We start from the raw sequence: 17593 nt of genomic DNA, 5'->3' as shown, positions 1-17593 counted from the left end.
ATGCACAAAGTTTTTATATTGCTGAATGGTTTTACTTTATAAATTATGAAAACAACTGAATCAATAAATATTAACATAATGTGTATTGCCTTGGCAACATGGCACTTGATACAAAAATTAAAAACAAATTATATAAACCACCCACGGCGGGGAGCTTTACAGGAGATAAACCCGCTGCTGTTGCTGCCAGAAGAACGAATCATCTGGAATCAGAACAAAAGCAAACAGTCCGAAGTTAAACAACATAAACCAAAGGCACCTTTCCCCAGACAGGTCTGTGCTGATCTTCAGGTGCTGTGTGCTGGAAATGAGACTGTTGCATCCCACGAGAGTGGCTTACCAGGGCTGGCATCAGTTTCTTGCAAAAACTCGGTTGATTCCCTAACACTCCTTTTGGGATCAGTCTATACAACCAGATTCTTCTGAAGAGTCCATGTCTCTTAGAGATTTTCTCCCATCTTATAAATTTGCAGGACGGATCTGAAAACACACGATGATGAACCAAATCATTGTCCGAGCACACGTGCATGTTTTCCCTGTTGGATAATTTGCCAGGATATATTTCATCAGTTTTAATTAATGTTAACTCATCGGATACTTGGTCCAAGTGTGATTTCTGGGGGGTAGTGGAATGTGGAAGTAGTCCACATTTCCTGGAGTTTAATCTCTAGGAAAGTGTTGCTAAGTCTTGGTACCACACAGAGGGTTAGTAAGCAGAGAACTGGTGTAAGTTTGGCATTTGACTCTAGCTTAGTGCAATAATTTGCTTAACAACTCGAGTATTTGTCAGATCAACTGAGTTACACAGTCTGTTCTCGTTCACTGCAGTTTCTAATGAATCTGAGTGCACAACGTTTCTGCATAAATGAACTTGAGATGTCACCTCAGATCGCATTGCACTTTTAACATGAAACAATTGTTTCTGTTGTTTTAGTGCTATAACCAATATCATGCCATTAAGATTACTTGGTACTAAGTTGTACGCACATTGCATTAAAAAAAAAACTTTTTATGGCTGAGTGCCTTACTTGCGCATACTGTGCCTTCCACATTAGCTTCTCCCCTGAATATTACACTATTTCCAAAGATACACCTTAAAGAGTGTTACTTTTTGACAGGGACGGAACTGTAACTCGATGATTATGGAGCAATCTCTGGCCTGTGAAGATCAGTGCTAAACTGCACCTTGAAATTGTATGTAATACATTCTTATGCAGAGGGTACAGGCTTGGACATGCATAATTTAATTTATTAAAGTTAGAATATATTTTAGACCACATGCCTCTGAAGCAGGAAACAAGTAATTTGATTTTAAATTAATTTGCTAGAAACACAGAACGACATTTGAAAGGACTGATACAAACCTGACAGTCTGAAAGTATTTATACGGAGAGCAATTTGCTTAACCAACTGCTTCCTTTGTGTCATCTGTTCTTTCAGATAGTTATATTTGGAATAAAGTGTTTTTCTGCTCCTGGTACCTCTTGAGGGACTTCCTGTGGTGTTGTGGCTTTAGAACTGAGGCAGGTAGGCTGCGGCTCCCTGGGGAAGGAAAGTTGTTTAATACATGAATAACGTCGAATGTCAGTCAAGCCAAAGAAAAAGAAAAGGTGGACAAGTGAAAGATAAATAGGTTTAAATAATTACTGTTGAAATCCTGTTATGTTTGTAATTTTTTTTCTCAGCATGGAAGTCCTTCTGTAAGCAATTCAGCACAACCCTTTGAAACCAGCTAGAGTTTTATTAATATTTTAGTAGCAGCGTTAGTAATGGCATGAACGATGGTAGTGCTGGGATGAGCTATGGAGTTTTCACAGAAATCCCTGTCTTAGGTGAATCAATAAAGGCACACTGATTTACACCAGCAGAGAACCTGGGCCTCCAGATGTAGGGACCAACCCTGCAAACATACTCTCCTCTGCCATTAGTCCTGGGAGTACTTCTAGAGAGCTCAGCAGCAATAATCATCACACCAGGAAGGAGTGGCTGGATTTAATGGCACCACTCATGCTAGCAAACGCTGGCTCTAGCCTGACCTGTTTGCAGAAAAAAAATTATTGCTCTGATTCCAGAGTCCATCCCTTTTTAGTGAAGTACTTAAGGATGCGCTCTCCTTTCAGCCTGTGGTTAAGTCCTGTTGGCATCAGTGGGTGCAAAGTAGTCTTAAGAGTTTTGCTGAATAGGCGCTGCATAGGTTTACATGTTTACCTGCAGTTTTTCCACATCTACTTTTAGGTACCTTTTATCTCTTCTTGTGAACTTTGCGTTTTCCTCCCCTTCAATGTGTATCTTGTCTCCTCTGGGTGTGTTTTTTTCCACACTGTTTCAAGCAGACTCATAGCACAGCGTTGGGCATTGCACTCGTGCCTTTCTCCAGCTGTAACACAGAGTATCGCCACGACTTGGGAGTACACCCCTCAGTTATTCAACTGAACTGCAAGCACCTTTCCGTGCGCCTTGGGTCACTGGAGGAAACTTGTGTCTCAAAACCAGACTCAAAATGGAGATTGCAAGGGTATTTCCTCAAAAAAAAGTAGCTCAAAAAGAAGTTGGCCTATTTGTATTTCCATTTTCTACAGCCAGACATCTTGACATATCCAGTTGCTAAAGCTCAAAAGTTACAGCATAAGCTTGTGTTATCTTGTTCCTTGCCATTTTTCCTCAAGATGTCATCCCCTGACAAGTATAGTCCAGGCTATTTTCTCTTCTAGCTGGGGAGTTCTCCTTAAGAAATAAGCATGCTGTCAAAGAAAGAGAAAATAAACCCATCTAGGATTATTTCCAGCAGGAAAAACAGCTGCAGCTGAGGGGGCAGCGATGCCAAAGCCCAGGCGTCCGGAGTCAGAACTCTGAGATTTGTGAAGAGTTAAGTGAGTTGCACGTGGATAAGCATTTGAAGGCTGAGCCACCACCTCCAATAGGGCAAAAAGAGGTAACAGAAACAACTTTCCTACCTGATACTGCATGCAATTCATTGCACCAGCTCCGTAGTGCATGTCACCGATTTATGTGGGGTTTATGGCTTGTAAAAATACGTGTTTGCCAAGCGGCAGGAAAGCAATAGTATGTAGTAGGTATTACAGTCTTAGTAAAGAAGAGAGGATTTTGTTCTCATAAAAATAATTGGAAAGCTTGGAAAATGTGCATTATAAATGAAGATGGGATTCCAAGAGGCTTTGAAAAAACACAAAATCATCTATAATGTTACTGTTTTATTTTAGGAGCAAATATGTGTGTGTTTTCTCGCTGAAAAGTAGCTCTAAGAATGGCATCTGCTGACTTGGCAGATCTGTACCTTGGGTTCACTGGAGGACATCTGCTATCTGTCACAGATTACCATTTCTTTTCCTGTTAGCGCATAGACCCAAGAAAGGTGCAACAATTTAAGTAGTTGACATGAAAATACTAGCTAAATAGTAAGCCTTGGTATCATTCAGCTGATGTTCATCTAAGTGTAGCTCACTCATTGCTTCTCAATGTGTACCCACTGGCATTTATTTTCAATTTGTAGGATTATGTTGTCCTTATAAATGTGAATATCAGAAATACATGTCTGTACCGTACACTGAGTGATTCCAGGCTTTAAATTCCCTGTATCCTACTTGCTGACTTGTTGGGTTTTTTTTCCCATTCAGATTTAACATTTTGTTGACATAACATTGCCTTTATTATTAGAGACTGTTGCATTCCTCTCTTTGAAATGGGGAAGTGGAGGTTTTGGGTGATGTCCTGGGAGTTTGGGGAACTCCATAGCTCCTTGAGATTGGAACCAGTGGTGGTTTCGGGGGACTGAATTAATGAAAGGGAAAGGATGACATACTATCAACATGCATCACACCTCTCCCAGTTCTGCTATAAAACTGCTGGCAAATTTGTGCCCAGCAGGAGCAATCCCATGGCAAAATCTTGATAGGACAACAGGAAACAAAGTCATCACAGAGCCAGAGCTCATCTTTTCCAGACCTGCTGATTCATGTTGTCATATGGGGTGGAATTTACTGAACTAAATGTAGACATCTGCATCTGAACTTGTCATCTGAGGCCCCTTTATAGTCAATGAGGATCTGGAGCCAATGTAGTTAGGTAAATGTGTCTCATCTCTGACTGAAATCAACATTTAAATTACGTCAGATGAATCATCTTCTAAAAGTGCCTGTTTCTCTCCATTGACTATAAAGGGAGCCCAGGGTAACTAGATGAGTTGTACACTTAGGTGAGATAAATTCCACTCACAGTAATCAGAAATCCTCTAGCCACGAAGCATTTCTGTAAAGAGCAATCCTCCTTGCCAGAATATTTCTTGGCATATTGAACTTCATCTTCAGAAATAAAAGGTCCTGAACTTTAGAGGAAGGAGACTCGAATATTTGATATTTTAGTCTCAGGAAAAAAAGGTATATATGTTTACCAAAGAAACCCAAAACTTAAAAATAATGAGATGAAGCATTGTAACTAGGAGGAATTAGAAGACTGTTTCAGAAATTTTTCTCTCAGGAGATTAGGGGTATCCTTCATGTTTAAATGTCTTTTTGAGATAAATAAACCCTATGATCCTAACATGGAGGCTGGAAAACTATGTCCTTTTTTAGTGCTATAACAAAATGTCATGATAAAACAGGAACATTCTAGCCCTGATATATTCAGCAACATTGTGATAAAGAAATAATCCCCATTTCCTCCCTCAACTTTCAAAGGGTCCTGGGACACAAATGTCACCTTTCTATTGTAGAGTATAATTGATTCTATTTGCGGCTGCTTAGAAAGAGGTGGGGGAATATGGCAATAATCCAGGGATGACTTGAAATCAAACGGAAGTTCACATGAGGCTATGAATACCAACATGAAAGAGCAAAGCCCAAAGGGTGCTATTTTTGAAGGCCAGATCTTGCGTGGACATTACATACTTACAGTCCTCCCATTCAGAAGTAATCTTTGTGCCGGCACACAAGGACATGCTAATCATCTTTCTGATGAATGTCCCAAGAACTTGCGACTCGCCAAATAAAGCCAGCAACTGCGAGGAAGTAACTTAACAGATTTGGTATGCCCAAGAGGCAGGGCTTTGAGTGATTCAGTCAATAACAGGAAGCATTGAATGTGTTCTGAATAAAACAGTGTTGATGTCAATAAAGGATACATTATATGATTAAAAATTCATCCTATATAGATCATCAAAAAGACACCATAGAAATAAAACCATTGATGTCACAGGTGGATAAGACCTCAGAGAACAAACTGGTTGATTTCTCTGCCAAAACACTGCCCCACAAAATATTTTGTACAGCTTTGTGTACAAACGTACACAAATGTATCAGGCAACTTGGATTTCTTCATTAACCAAAGGGAATAATTCACTTGCTTAGAAGAAATCTCATGGCTGGGCATATTGCGTTAATAACCAGCCCCTTTTTTTTTCTTTTTTCCCTTTCAAAGTACCGTTTCATTACTCTCTTTTACCAATTTTATCTATCATTCTCTTTTTATGAATTAATATCACTTAATTTAATAGGCTGTTGTTTGCTTCCTTTCGTCTTTGGCTTACCCCCTAAAATCACACACCGTTGTTCTGTAATTTCATCTTTTCTTGTAAATTACTATCACTGTGCCCTTTATCTGGCTTTTTTTACCTCTTTACCCTTTGCAACTCCCTCAGTTGTTCCTTTTTGGAGTTGTTTTGCCAAGAAGTAAGCACAATATTCCAAATACAACTTCCACAGAACCGTAAAGAGAGGAAATAGTATCTCATTATCTAGACATGATGCTTTCATATAGATTTTCTGCACAGTTACATCCCATTGCAAAATCACGTCTGATTTTTTAATATTACTCCAAGTGACTTGGGGTTACAGGTTTCCAGGATCTCCACTGAAATTTTCCCTGAACTCTCTCATTCGTACTGTTTTGAGTCAAGCCTCATTTTGCTATATTCTGTCCATGTTTCACTTCTCTTTTCCTTTCTGCTTGCTCGGTTTCAATACTCTCTCCAATTTAATGTTACCGACTAACATGAGGATTATATCGGTCAGTACTTCTTCTATATCTTTAGTGAAGATACTGCTGACTCTAATCCCTACAGCTGAAGACAAAGTTTGTGTTATATTTGGGTCCTTAGGATGGCTTTTCTCCACGCAGCAATGGGTGAATCTAAGTTAATTACAATTAATTTTAAAAGGAGACTTTTCTGTAATAGACATCCAGATATTTTCTTAAAGTTTAGATATCATATGTCAATTTGGTAGATTAAGGATGTGATCTTCAGAGGTGAGGGAGAGAGGAAGGGAGATAAGAGAGTTAAGCCTTGAGCAAACATCACCTTTCAATGAGATTTCAGCATCTCAGTGCTAAAGGCTTTTTGAAAAACTCATTCAGATCAATTTGCCACTATTACAGACACAAGAGGTGGGTGCGGAAGCCCTGTCCAGGTACTCAAAACAGCCACTCCACCTAGAAACACATTTAAAACTGCCCTCTGCAGCATGAATTTATGCATTAGTTTGGTCTCCCAAAGGGGCTTCTGACGGATCCCGTTGTCTCTGCCTAGTACACCTCCTCCACTCACTTATTCCAAGAAAGAGAGAGAACGTTCTGTATTTGCTCTTTTTGCCATCTTTTGGCCTCTTTGCACCCTGTTTGTGCACAGTACCCTTAGCAGACAGGAGAACCACCTCACTCTCTTTATGTGTCTACGACATTGCATGCCGAGACCACACTCTCCTTTCCTCCTCTGAGTCTTTACTTAATTTAGTTTAACCATGAGCTACAGCGAGAGTTTAGTGATCTGTGATTCCCATGATTATTCCCTTTTCCTCTTCTCTAAGCTCAGTATTGTGTTTACTTATTGCTGCTCTCCTGGGTTGCTTCCAGTTTTCCATGAGCATTCATTATTGATTGCTAACGGTGTGTTAACTTGGTGTATCTGATCCCTTTATGCCCTACAATGTGCCTTGCCTGGATCTGTTGATTTGCATATGTTTCAGGTTTTCTAGATATTTCTCTACTTACATTTCTATTAATTCTAACAGGCTTTCCCTCCTCTTTTTATTGATCCCCTCGCTGAGTTCTTTTAAAAAAAGTTTATTTTCTTAGGCAACCGAATTTTGATTAGTTACATCTCCCTCATCAATTGTTATTATGTCTCTACCTCTTGTCTTTCCATTACTGAGTTCATGAAAGCCTTCTTAATCCCTTTAACCTTTCTGGAAAAGAGTAACCTTTGCTGCTTTTCCTACAAGCTTTTCTAACTTTTCCCTCCTCTATCATACGTATGGTTCCTTCTTTTTCTAGTCCCAGTTCAGACGCTCAAACCTTTGTCTAGTGTTTTCTGAATCCACGTTCACTGCCTTTTCTTCTTTGAAGGTCTTTCAGAAGAAATCCTGTCTGTTTTGTCTTGCATGTTCCCCATCTCCCTTTAACGCTGATGGATTCTAATATTTCCTGAAAACTCCTCCTGATAAATAACTCTCGAGAATTCTTGATTCTTTATTTCCTGGTAGTCTGTTATAATTGCACCTTATTCTGTTCTGTGAATTTCCTAACCTGTCCCTGCTAAATACAGCGCTCTCATTGACAATGCTATCAAGCTGACATTGTTCTCACAGTTTTCTTTGATTTCTGTCTATTGGTAAGAATTATACCCAACAAGGCTTCTTTTCTCATTGGAACCCCTATTTTCTACATCCTACAGCTGTATACGATTTAGGACTATTTCAGTGATCTGTGTTTTGACGTCTTCATAACAGAACAGATAATGACTAAATGCATTCCCTAATGAACAGTATCAGACACTTCTGACTGTGCTAAAAGTTGGTATGACATTTTTTCCGCCATCATATACAGTTGGTAGTCTGTGCATTCTGAATATCAATTTTTTAGAAGCTTTATCCATGTCTTTGACCTGTGCTTTCTGTTCTGACTCTTTTTAAAAGGTCTCTTCTCGATTGTTTGCAGACCTTTTGAGTAGAGCATTAAAAACCCTAGCCAAGACTATGATCTTCTGGATGCTGCAGCTAATTGCAAACAAGTAGCTTCCATCCCCGCTTGCAAGCATTGCTGGAATGTTCAATCTTGCCCATTTTACCCCAGGTTCAGCATTTCTCTGAATTCAGCTATAAATTTTGCAGTGACTGTATACTGGAAAACAGAGGGCCCATTTTCACATTAATAATATATATATAAAGCCGTACCTATTCTCTAACTCCACCACCATCATCCTCATAAAAATAATATTTTATGTGTACATGCCATCTCTCATATAACTATCTCACAGGTTGTTTAAAAGCATGGGTAAGTATTATTGTCCTCATTTTTTTAAATGGAGACAATAGTATTGCAAGATAAAGCCAAACAAGATTTCAGTAGGTACTCAAAGAACAGAACAAGACAGTTAACAAATAACCCACCTCTCCTGACTCCTGCTTATAGCTGTTTTGCATTGACATGACCCATAGAAGATACCAGCTTTGGTGTTGCCCACTTGTGCCAGAGAGTGTTCTAATACAGTCAGAAATGAACTATGAGCAGGGCTGGGCAAATATTAGATCTTTCACTTTAGTGGCCAAGCTGAATAATCAAGTAAAATATAATTTTGGATTGACACAAAATAGAAATGTTTTACTTTGACTAGTAAAATAAAATATGGGAAAAAAAAATCCTGTTTTCTTCCAAAGAAAATATTTTGATTGTTAAAAGAAAACTTTGACCTGAAATGAAATTTCTATTTTGTATTTGCGTGACATATTTAATCATGTGTCATATCTCTTTTAATACCAAATTCAGCCAAAATTCCAACTACATCATAAGATTTTCATCAAGTTCCTTTGCTGTATTTAACCCGATTTCTTGCATAGCCTCTAAAACAATTTTTAAAAATAATATATTCCCCAGAAATTTTTACCCAGATCTACTTGAGAGTTCCTGCTCTAAATAGCTAAGACAAACAATGCTTCAGGGAGCGGGAATATTCTTGTCCCCATTTTGCAGTGGAGGATTTGAGAAACACTGAATTTAAACAGTGCGCCTAAGATGGTGATGTCAAATATTTCGGGCAAGCGATAGAGCCTGTGAAAGGCTTTCAAAAGCCATGTGTCCCTCCTCCTACGTCACCTTGAGATCAGAAGTGTGTGACCAAAAGGCAAGGGGCCACATCACGTGGTGGGAACAAGTTAGCCCTGGGAGGAGGCAGGTAGAAGAGCCCTCTCACATGTGCATGCCTGTGGCATCGTGTGACCAGACCCTGGTGACAGAGGGACTTTGCTCATCTCGGAGGAGAAGCTGTGGGCAGGAGAGAGCAGAGCATGGTCCCAACTGACAAGCTGCAGGTTTACACCCAGCAGTTGTGGGTGAGGAGCCTCAGAAATGAGGCCCCAGAGACAGGAACCCAACACAGGTCCTCAAATTCATCCTTCAGCATTTCAGGAGCTAGGTCCCACTTCTGGTGTGTCGTCCCCCCCCCATACTGAAGGTATGAGCCTTAGGATGTACAAGCCTTAAAATCGTGAGTGGTTCAGTCATTCCAAGCTTCCACCTACCATTAATATTCCATGGCTGTTTGCTATCTTTCTACAGTTTGCTTCTCTTTTCTTTTAAAAAGTAAGTTTTACATGTTGTCTTTTTGTTCTTGTTCTTGTTGATGGGTCAACTGTTAGCTCACCGCGGCGTAGGCAGAGCTGTCACTCGAGGAGCGGGCACCGTGTGAAGTGCATGGCGATGTCTCTGTTGTGGTGGCTTTAGCTGGGATATTGGTTAGGGGAATAAAATCTCAGGTACTTCCTTCAGGGCGATTGATCAATTTGTTTTCCTCGTCTTTGCTCTTGTTGACAACAAGCTTGATGAAATCAGTCTTTCTGAAGGCAGCACGGTGGATTTGACAAATCCTGCAGAACTGCTGGAGCAGATCCCCGAGTTTGCTGAGGAGCTGATGGAGCCTGAAGATTGCTTCCCTGAAGGTAAGGGCCTGCATATTTCACTGTAAAGCTGAGGCAACAATCCTCCTCTTCTCTCAGTGAACATCTCTCCATCTTCTCTCAGTGAACATCTCTCCACCTTCACGCCACGTTGCTCTGACTGCTTGCAGGAGTATTTCACTGGATGCACTTCATTTCTTAGCTACTGTAATGCTCCAAACACATACTCAGAATCACTTTTTAACATTAGTCTTTAGATTTCCAAGGTGAGATAAACCAAAAGCGGGCTCTAAATGGCTGTGCAGCTTCTAACGTGCTAGGCTTTTTTCATCATGATTTGTCCTATAGAGGGGATTTTTAATATGTTGATTTTTCTAACTTGGCCAATGAAGATTTTTGCCTTCCAATATGTGTGCATGATCAAATTTGCTAGCGGACTAACCAGATCATGATGTTTCTGTTGCTTAAATGCATGTAGGCAGTTAACAGAAACTGTCTCCAGAGTTCATGAGTCCCAGGGACTCTCTTCCATTTATTTTAAAGGGCATTAAGATTAGCATATTCAGTAACTTTCATCTGACCAGGGATGTGCTATGTATAGGGTATTTTACTTAATTATTTTAGATAACAACAATTCACATTTACATAACTGATTTTAATACCTGAACAAGCCAGCATTTTACTAATTTTTTATCACCAACCTGCTCCAAAATGCAGGTTTAAAACCCAGCTACATCAGAAGATCTATTTTTAAGTCAATCCATAAGGTAAATAACATCCTACGTTATTTATTCTCAGAGTGTGTTCTGTTCCAAATATGATCTCTGTCAGATTCCTCATTTTTCTTTAAATCTGGGTTAGGAAAAATAGGGTTAGCTGAATGTTAGTATAGTCCCTTGAAAATTCAAGGATTATTATAAATAAAAACAGAGCTGCTCAGATGGGTTCAGACAGAGATGATTTGCTGGGTGTATGAATGCCCCTGAAGTCAGCAAAAATGTGCATCTCTATATGTGTGAGAACGATGATTGAATGAGGTAAGGGAGCCCTGCAGGGCTTACAAATGTCCCTAGGATCTAAACATTTTTTGGGCAGCTCTCCTTAAAAGCAATAGCCAAAAATTAATGCAGTTGACGGAAGAAAGCATGGTACTATGCTGTAACTATTCTGGCCAAACAATAACATTTAGAAATTAGATCTGGTGTTTTCATTCTGTCACAATATATTTCTTAATGAAGCTAGTGAGCAGCCATCTATTTTGTGCACTGCAAAGTGAGAAATTTATTATAAGTGCTTAAACAAACCCGTGCTGTAAGACCCGTGCTAGTCAGATGCCAGTTTACAAATTCTGAAACTGTGGTTGGCCATGATCGCCTTCCAGTTTTTAAAAGGAAAAAGGCAGACATCACACAGCCCATCACTTCATTCAGTGCATATCCCTGATTCAGTCCCAGAGCAGCAGAACTCTAATTTACTCTTTCTTAAAATAACCAGAACTGCCTGAAACTCCATCGTACAGGACCACAGCAGTACCAACCCAGTTTGTCAGAGCTTCTCCACTGCTGTCAATGGGACGCAGGGTAGCAAGCGGATCACTGGAAGCATTAAGCCAATTTTGAAGACCACTGGTCATCCTGGCCACAGAGAAATGTAGATATGAAGGCCTTGTGGGCTGAACCCCAAGCTTGCCCTGGCTTACATCCACCCTGCTGCCTCCTGCTCCCTTTGCCCTGAGCATCCTAGCTCCTGCCTTTTGCCTTTTATTCATCATCTTTCCTTGTTCCTCACCAGTCCCTGTTCAAGTCAGGGTGTTTTCCTCTTCTCCCAGGCTATGGCCAGCTGAGCTGAGAGCTCTGAATGGGAATTGAAAGAGAACCCGCTCCCAGCCCTTGGACCAGTGCAGGGTGTCCAGGGGCACTGGGGATGCAGTTGCAGGTGACATCCTCCCCAACATATCTGCTCTGCTCTCCTGTGCCGCACATATCCATGCAGATTTTTCAGAGGCTACTGTGTAGGCTAAATGTGATCACATTCCTTATGGATTTGGCAAAAATGCATAAACTTGACATGTGAATGTTCGCTCATAAAATTTCAAGTCAAAGTGCCATAAACTGAAAGTCCAAATGATTCTTACTGCAATGACATTAACATTTGTTTTTATTTATGCATGGAAACAAAGTGTTTTCCTATAATCTTCTTCTATTAAATGCCTTCCAATATTTTTACACAAACTTTCTATTGCAATTAAACCTCACGTAGTTATCATTTCAGTCTAGTTAAAAAACAAGCAGGCAAACAAACAACTGTCTAGTTAGCTAAGATATGACAAGGTTATAAAGTACTAAAATGGAATTATTGAAGGGCAAGCACTGGGCAAATTTATCTTATAAATCTTATATATATTAATATCATATATTATTAAATTATAACATATAACATCTTATAATTTATCTTATATCTGGGCAAACTTATCAAATAACACTATTATATAGTGTTGCCTTTACTGGCTCGTAATAAAGGGATACAACAACATTGGGTATATTTGGGAGACTGACCAGCTAATACTTGTTAAAGAAGGAGATTAGGTGAGATGAAGAGGAAGAGCAGAGGGAAGGGTTAAGTTCTTACCTTGTTAGCTCACCAGCTATCTAAATTCAAACTATGACATTTCTAAATACATCCAGCATAGGTTGTGTCCTGAACAAATACGTTCCGGATTCAGCCCCCTTTTTCAGATAACAAAGGCAACGAAGATAATGCATGTTCTTGAAATAGTTGCTGAAAGTTTGCTGAGGTCACAGTTTTCCCGTAGTTGGGTGACCCAGATAAACCATAGGTCGTTTTTCTTGGGGAGACTTGTTAATTCGTTATCATCTCAAAATAGCTTTGATTAGGGTCAAGGGGGAATATTCTTGGGTCAGGAAATGTGAAGCCAAGGTAGGGTCACAGCTCTGGCAGCTAGCAAGTATTGCTGGGAAAAACCTGATAGAAATGGAGAGATCATTCTTGTAGCCAGTTGATGGGAAAGCAACATGTAGGCAATGCCAGCTATTTGGGTATTTTTTCCTCCAGATGCCTTGCAACACTCCAGTCCTGTTACCTCCATTGGTATGCGTTCTCTGCATTAAAAATTGCTATCTGTTTGGACATTCTCTTCTGTGTCTCACAGAAGGTCGTCCAAAGAGAGCCCCCTGGCCCCAGCACGCTCCTCTCTCCCAGACCCTAATAGGAGAAAGTTTTCACCAAGTCCTCAAGCGTAATTCCCCGGACACAGCCCTCTGGCAAAGGTTTCAAAGGAGTATCATCAGATGGTCGTGCGAGAATGAGCTACCTTGCTCAACGCGCGGTTGATCGCAACTCGTGACACCGAGGACGCCCGCAACCAGTTTTTCATGTGACCATGTAGGAGCAATTATCGCAGCTGGAAATGCCATGCACTACAGTGAAGTTACTCTGATTAATGGTGGGATCTGCATCACACCCTCCCCAACCGCAGTTAGCGGTCGTTTAGAAATAAAAAAGCAAAGAGGAGCTCAAACAGACCGTTAAACTGAACACATTGAAACTGAGCTACAGGGACTGCCACCAGATGATGTTTAAAGGCTAAGTAAAATCAAACCAAGCCCAACAAAACGTGTTAACTGTCATCCTAGGGAAAAAAATCACAGAACAAAAACAAGTTTTAAGGTATTTTTTTCCTCTAGCTGTAATATCTGAGATACGTTTTTTTCCATCAGGAAGGGCATGCTAGTATTTTGTTGTATACAGTTTTCAGATGTCATAAAACTCTTACAGTCCTACTGCATGTACAGAATTAAATTAATTTGGGTTGGACAGGACCTCTAGATTTCAACTTGTCCACCCCCTTGCTCAAAGCAGGGCTGACATCAGTGGTGGACCAGGCTGCCTGCTATCTTTGCTTCAAGGCGTCACATCGTTATTTGTCGTGACCTCCGAGAGGATATGTTTTGAGGAGAGTAGCAGCAGATAAACAAGAAATGTACCCTTGTAAAGCCCTTGGAAGAGTAAAAACACCTGGCAGACTGTGGTTTTGTCAGATGCTCACTTGGCAGCACCCGGTTGTAGTACATGAGAAAAAACTCAAACCTCCATGTGTGTCTCAGGTACCCGAATGCTGGAGACAGTGATGGCAAATCTGTGTTAACCCTAGAGCTAAAAACGCAGCCATGCATGCCACTGGGTTAGGGGGCCCTAACGGGTTAAATAAGGAGGGTCTGCAGTGGTCGTGTTCTCTTCACGCACGGGGAGACAGCTGGGGGCTTACAAAGGGACAGTGCAACCAGACTTGCTTTCTTGCTTGAGCATACACAGCTAGCCAGACTGGTCATTAGAAACCCAGCTTGGCAGATAGCTATATATCAAATCCATGTTATGAATACCTGCCTGCTTGAGTTTGTGCTGAGGAAGCTGTATTTTCTTTGTGTCAAACCAAGCAATGCTGTAACCAGCATTCAAAGCTAAGCAAAATATTGTTTTGTTCTAAAAATGAATGTCCCAGTAATTGGGAACTCCTGTGTAAAAGTAGCTACAAAATTACTGCAGTTTGAACACAAGGTACCAGACTTACTGGACCACAGTATAGAAAAAGTCAATTGGTCTTCCTGGTTTATTGAAGAGAATCAGCAGCCCAATCCATCCAAAATCTAATAATTTTATGTAAATTTAAATGTATATTTTGGTGTGAACAAGCAGTGGATTTGTAAAGTCTTTACTCATAATTCCGAAATCAATAGGCTTGGCTGTCACGCATGCAGGAGGAAGTTTTTGCAGTATAGCTCCCACCACTTACAAAGACATTTTTTTCCCAATGCACCAAGGTAATGCAATCAGGTCTAACAGCTCCATGATTATAAGGCACCAGGCTAGAAAATGTGAATGTGGAACCAAAGGAATATTTACACAAAATGCATTGTATATTAAATTCCTCCTGCTTTTTTTCTTTTTTTTTTTTTTTGGTAACTTGTTTATCATGGTGGCAGATGCTTAAGTAAGAGCTTTCTCTGTCACACCTGCAGTGGAGACTGTGGTTTAGGACACGTTTTAATCCGCAGTTTGTGATTGTGCCATAAGACACCCCAGTGACTTGAAGGGAACAATTCCCTTGTTATGAAAAGCAAACAAAAGGTAAATAATATGGTATACGGAAGCATTTGGAAAGGTTTCTTGGTACATAGGTCTCTGCTTTGAGAGAAATGGTATGTAATGTTGAAATATGAATTGAAAGCAGACATTGTCCTTGGACAAGTTGACCACTAACACAGCTCAGTACAGCTTCACTGATTTACCAACAAATAACTCAACCCTTTGTGGGGGACTTTTTCTGCTGTTCTGTGTTTCTGTTGAGCAGTAACCTACTACCCAAAAGGCCGTGGTGCAAATGAGTCAGGTTGCTCTCAAAAAAGATGTAGCCCAACGTGAATTAGGGTGTCAAAACTAAGCCCTGACTAAATCACAAGGTGGTTGGCTTCTTCTGCACAACCCGTTTCCTACTAGCATTGATTTCAGGGGCATAGCACAAATCTATTAGACAAGGCAGTATGAGTAATGTTGTTATAAGAAATGCCAAAGGGTTTATTCCTTCCTTGACACTTGCTGTGCTAAAAGGTGTTAACGAACAGTCTTCATGTGGATAAAGTAGCTTTCAAAACCTGAAGCTGGGGTCTGCTGACCACCTGCCTTGCTGTAGAAGCCAGCTGGAGTTATGATTGCTCAGACCCTCACCAGGTCATGCCTTAGACACACTGGAATGTTTTTGATACTTTTATTTCACAGAAATGGAAAAACAAAACCTGTTAGAATGCTGACCAAGGTCAGATAACTTTTTTGTTGGGTTATGTGAAGCTTCTAATTCAGCATTTAAGCTTGGGTTAAGGTCACCAGCACAGTAGGCTACCAGCACTACGAGACAGTCCAGAAAAGCACAGGCATGAAATAACAGTCAGTGAGGGAAATCAGAAAATTTGAAGTGGAAATAGAACTTTACTAATTCATTAGAAGACCTGTTTGTGGTCAGTTTTCTTTTTTTTCTTTCCGTTTTCTCTTTTTCTGTTTGATTTATAAACAGTTAAAAATAGCATTTCCTCTGAATCGCAGCCAGCATGATTATTCACGGAAGTGCTACTTGACATTAGTAATTGTATCAGAATCTGGTCTAAACATTTCTGAATTGGGCCCAATCAAAAGCATGGGATTTAATAGCGCTGTGATTTTGGGCTGACTCATCTGAGAAGCTATTTTGGATTTTTCAAGGTATTACTGTCAGTAAATAGGACTTTTTTTTCAGATCGGAATTGCATGAAAGCCATCAAAGAGCATAAAAGAAAAAGATTAGTGGTCCCAGCTGGCTTTCTGTCTTTAAAAATACCTCTCTGTACCTGTAGATTATCAGATGGAAGCTGACTGAATCAGCAATAGCCTGTTTTAGCATTTTGTAAGTATTTTCCATCGCAAATGAAGTGACTTTGGAACTCACGGTGCCCTGCTCATTAGTATTTAATTTGAAAGCGATCCCCTAATTTTAGCTGTGCCTGGGCTCAGGTAATCATGTAGGCTCCCTGTGTAGTGGAAAGACAGAGGCAGACCCCTCCAGGAAATGATTCATCCAACTATCTTACGGTGGGGAAAACCACTTCCTGGAAGATCCTAACCTTTTCCAACGGCACTTACAGAGCATTTCTACTCTGTAAGAGCATGACAGAGCATGTCATACCTGTTACTAGCTGAGCCTAGGCATTCATCTAAGAGACTAAAAAGCCAAGTATCCATCTAGGAAGTCACTTAGGACAAAAGAGGGCAAAGTTTCTGGACAGATGTTTTAAGTCTGAAAAAAGCTGATTTTTTCCAAATGAAATTGTTTATGGGAACAAGGTAGGCTCATGGAAAGTTTATAATTTTATTCTACTAGAAGCAGTGGTTACCTCCAGTACAACAGGAGATTTCTGCTTCACATGAGAAATCCACACTTACACAGTGAACAGCCTGCACATTAGGCTGTTCACGTGACGAATGAGGGATCTAGTCTGAAAGATGGGGATCTAGATGAAAGACCAAGTCTTTGGTCTTCCTGATCCAAATCTGAGTTGACAACGAGGTGGCCTGTGTACCTGCAGGCCAGAGGGTGGGCCAGACACCCGAAATGTGATAATGACCATACAGGTTGTGGGTGAGAAGTAGCGTAAGAGTTTTCTGGCAGCACTGCTAAGAGATGCAACTACTAGCCTCCTGTGTCATGTCATGCTGGTGGGACTGTACTGCATGGACATCTCTAAGCAGAGCTGCCATATGAGTTTGTTAGCTCAGGGATCGTGGTACCATGCAGTACTGCATGCCTAAAGTCTGTTCCACATACCTACTTCCTAAAACATATGCAAATCACACGCATTACCGTCTCTGAGCACTGTACAGGTTTTAGCAAAAAGTAGTGACTAACGTGATATCCTTTTATCCCTTGACATGATTCTTTGGTGTTCAGCATTGAAGTGCTTAGAGGGCTAAAACTGTCCTTTGTTGGAGTGGTACCTGACCTACAAAGAGGCAGAGAGCTAGTTCTTACACTTCTATCTTCTCCTAGCATTATGTTCTTCTCAAATAGTTTGATTAAATTAGTGTATTTCAACTGAGCCCAGAATTTCTCTGAATTCCAGAATGCAGTGGTAAACTGGGAACTGGTG

General features: G+C 40.4%; 1 protein-coding gene across 1 annotated transcript in view; it reads left to right on the top strand.

Moving 5' to 3' along the window:
• SCN5A (sodium channel, voltage-gated, type V, alpha subunit) overlaps positions 1 to 17593 on the top strand; it is a 180075-nt gene that overhangs the window by 119900 nt on the left and 42582 nt on the right. Inside the window, exons 17-18 of the mRNA XM_009322497.1 lie at positions 9746 to 9754; positions 9818 to 9944. Coding sequence (XP_009320772.1) covers positions 9746 to 9754; positions 9818 to 9944 — 136 coding nt within the window. The remainder of the gene's footprint in view (positions 1 to 9745; positions 9755 to 9817; positions 9945 to 17593) is intronic.

This window comes from Pygoscelis adeliae, unplaced genomic scaffold, assembly GCF_000699105.1.
Source record: "Pygoscelis adeliae isolate BGI_AS28 unplaced genomic scaffold, ASM69910v1 Scaffold123, whole genome shotgun sequence".
Taxonomy (NCBI): domain Eukaryota; kingdom Metazoa; phylum Chordata; class Aves; order Sphenisciformes; family Spheniscidae; genus Pygoscelis; species Pygoscelis adeliae.
Note: the sequence above shows the minus strand (reverse complement) of the source record. Positions and strands in the feature narration are given on the sequence as shown.